The 2,863-nt window shown below is 38.8% G+C and overlaps 1 protein-coding gene across 1 annotated transcript; it reads left to right on the forward strand.

Annotated features, from left to right (window-relative positions):
• Positions 1 to 1,545: 1,545 nt before the first annotated feature.
• LOC136837984 (putative golgin subfamily A member 6-like protein 3) lies at positions 1,546 to 2,262 on the forward strand. The gene has a single exon (XM_067102849.1). It carries the CDS (start codon positions 1,546 to 1,548, stop codon positions 2,260 to 2,262), a length of 717 nt encoding a protein of 238 aa, XP_066958950.1.
• The last annotated feature ends 601 nt before the right edge of the window (positions 2,263 to 2,863 follow it).

The raw sequence follows: 2,863 nt of genomic DNA on the forward strand, positions 1-2,863 counted from the left end.
GAATGTTAATGATTGGTCGAGTCAGTTATTTATCATTAATGTAGGTATGTGACTTTTCATCCCAGTGGGGCTAGTTTGAAACACAGCGAGACAGTGTAGAAACTCGCAGGTAGACCGTCTATTATAGTAGCACCAAAATATCAGCTGTATTTTCTGAAGGAAATGACACACTGCCTGCCATTCTATTAGAGTATGTCAATCGTGTGCAGACTCAGAACCATAAGATAAATTCAAGGTCGTATTTAATATCAGAAATTGGTAATAATAATAATTACTGTCAGTTCAGTAGACATTACCGGTATTGATATAATACTGCTTCTGGTTCTGCAGAGAAATTTGGTACAATAAGGACTAAATAAAGGTACTAACAAAGCCAGCAACCGGGTATTTTACCTAGTAGTCTGAGAGGTCCATTTATTCCTTTTACTGTACTTCCTTTCATATTCTTTCTTCCATCTTTCCACCCTCTCCTAACAATTGTTTCATAGTGCAGCTGTTCTGAGGTTTTCCTCTTGTTACACCTTTCAAACCTTTTTGCTCTCAATTTTCCTTTCATGCTGAATGACTTCATAGGTCCCAGTGCTTGACCTTCGGCCTAAATTGTAAATTCTATTCTATTCTGATAGATTGTTAATTATATGTAATGAATTAATGTAGATTATTATTTTTTCTTTACAGACAAGTCTTCCCTTGAAAGCCTAAAAAGCATAGGCCTAAGACGGTTCACTTCAAGTCGCTTCAATATATCCATTAATTCGATTTGATACAAGTCAAGGTACCGAGATGAATTAGATTGGGCTATAGTAGACACACTGTCACTCATTGTCACACCCAAACACACTAAACACTAACCCTGTAGAAAAGAAGAGACTTTAGCACACCTAGTAAAATAAAAAAGCTACTTATCCAATATGCAGAATGATGTTATTTATATTAAAATTTTTTTATTTTTTCGTAATAAATTAGAATTGCGAAATAAATCCTTATTTCCCTACAAATTTAGATTTACAAAAAAAAAAACTTACTATTAATTTTTTAAATTAGAATCGCGAAATTATTAGAGTCATAAATAGCAAAAGAATCAAGATGCGAGATATTTGAATCACTTAAATTTTTTCCCATTTTTATTAATTAAATTTCATGTTTTTTTTTCTTTTAATCAATCAGGTTTGCTTAACTGAAACTGCCTGGCTTGTTATCAAAGCGACTTTATAGGTGTATCGAAACAACTGTAGAACCAGGGAGCAGGTACAGGGAACCAGGGGCCAGGAGACAGGGACTAGGAACCATGGAGCAGAAACCAGGAATCAGGAACCAGGAGACAGGAACTAGGAACCAGGAACTAAGAACTAGGAACCAAGAACTAGGAACCAGGAACCGTGAAGCAAGAACCTAGAACCAGGTACCAGGAACCATGGATCAGGAATCAGGGACCAGGAGACAGGAACTAGGAACAATGGAGCCAAAACCAGGAATCAGGAACTAGGAACCAGGGCCAGAACCAAGAACCATGGAGCAAGGATCTAGAACCAGGGACCAGGAATCATGGACCAGAAGACAGGTACTAGGAAAAATGGAGCAGAAACCAGGAATCAGGGACCAGGAACTAGGAACAAGGCCCAGAACCAGGAACCAAGAACTAGGAACAAGGAACCACGTGAAGGAGATTCAACTGGCAACAGAAACAGCACTAAGAACCAGAGATCAGGAACCAAGGACCAAGAACCAGGACCCAGAAAACGGAAACCAGGGACCAGGAACCGTGGACCAAGAACAAGGAACCAGGAACGAGGGACCAGGACCAGGAACCAGGGATCAAGAACCAGGAATCAGGAACCAGGGATCAAGAACCAAGAATCAGGAACCAAGGACCACGAACCAGGACCCAGGAAGCGGGAACCAGGGACCGCAAACCACGAACCATGGACCAGGGACCAGGATCCACGAACCACGAACCATGGACCACGAACCACAGACCAGGAACCACGAACCATGGACCAGGAGCTATGGACAAGGAACCAGGAACCATGGACCAAGAACCAAGGACCAGGGATCGAATGCCAGGAACCAGGAACCGTGGACCAGGAATCACAAACCATGGACCAGGGAACCACGAACCACAAACCACAAACCAGGAACCAGGATCCAAGAACCAGGATCCAGGTAACAGGAACCAGGAACCAGGAACCAGGAACTGGTGTCCAGGTGGAATGCTGCCCAACCCCCACGACGAGGCAGGATCAGCCATTGCACAATCGGTAAGTTTATTTTTGTATTTGGTCAACATCTTGTAAAATAAGCTCACGCACCGTCGAAAAATTCAGGTTGATACGAGTGTAAATATATTTATATTTAGTAAAATATTCAGTGCCAATTTTGCAATAAAAAACGCTGTAGTTACTGGAAGGCTTAGGTGTTGTATATAGAGAGATATATATATATATATATATATATAAGAAAAGAGCATATATATATATATATATATATATATATATATATATAATCAGAAAAGCTACAAACGCCCTTTAATATCTCTTGTGGCCGACTGGTTAAAATGTAGTCCTTGATTCCTCGTCCGTCGCTGGTTCGACCCCATCGGACGGTGGACTTATTATCAACTAAAATTCCCCTTCGGTAACATATATGAAATATATTACTCTCCGAGGTAGAGGAATTCGATATTAGCGATCGTTTGTTGCTTTCTGATTGTATATGAATCACGGTGATGTGATAATAAGTCATATATATATATATATAGCATATATATATATATATATATATATATATATATATATATATATATATATATATATATATATATATATATATATATATATATATATATATATATATATTTCTTTAT

This window comes from Macrobrachium rosenbergii, unplaced genomic scaffold (genome assembly GCF_040412425.1).
Source record: "Macrobrachium rosenbergii isolate ZJJX-2024 unplaced genomic scaffold, ASM4041242v1 13905, whole genome shotgun sequence".
Lineage (NCBI taxonomy): Eukaryota > Metazoa > Arthropoda > Malacostraca > Decapoda > Palaemonidae > Macrobrachium > Macrobrachium rosenbergii.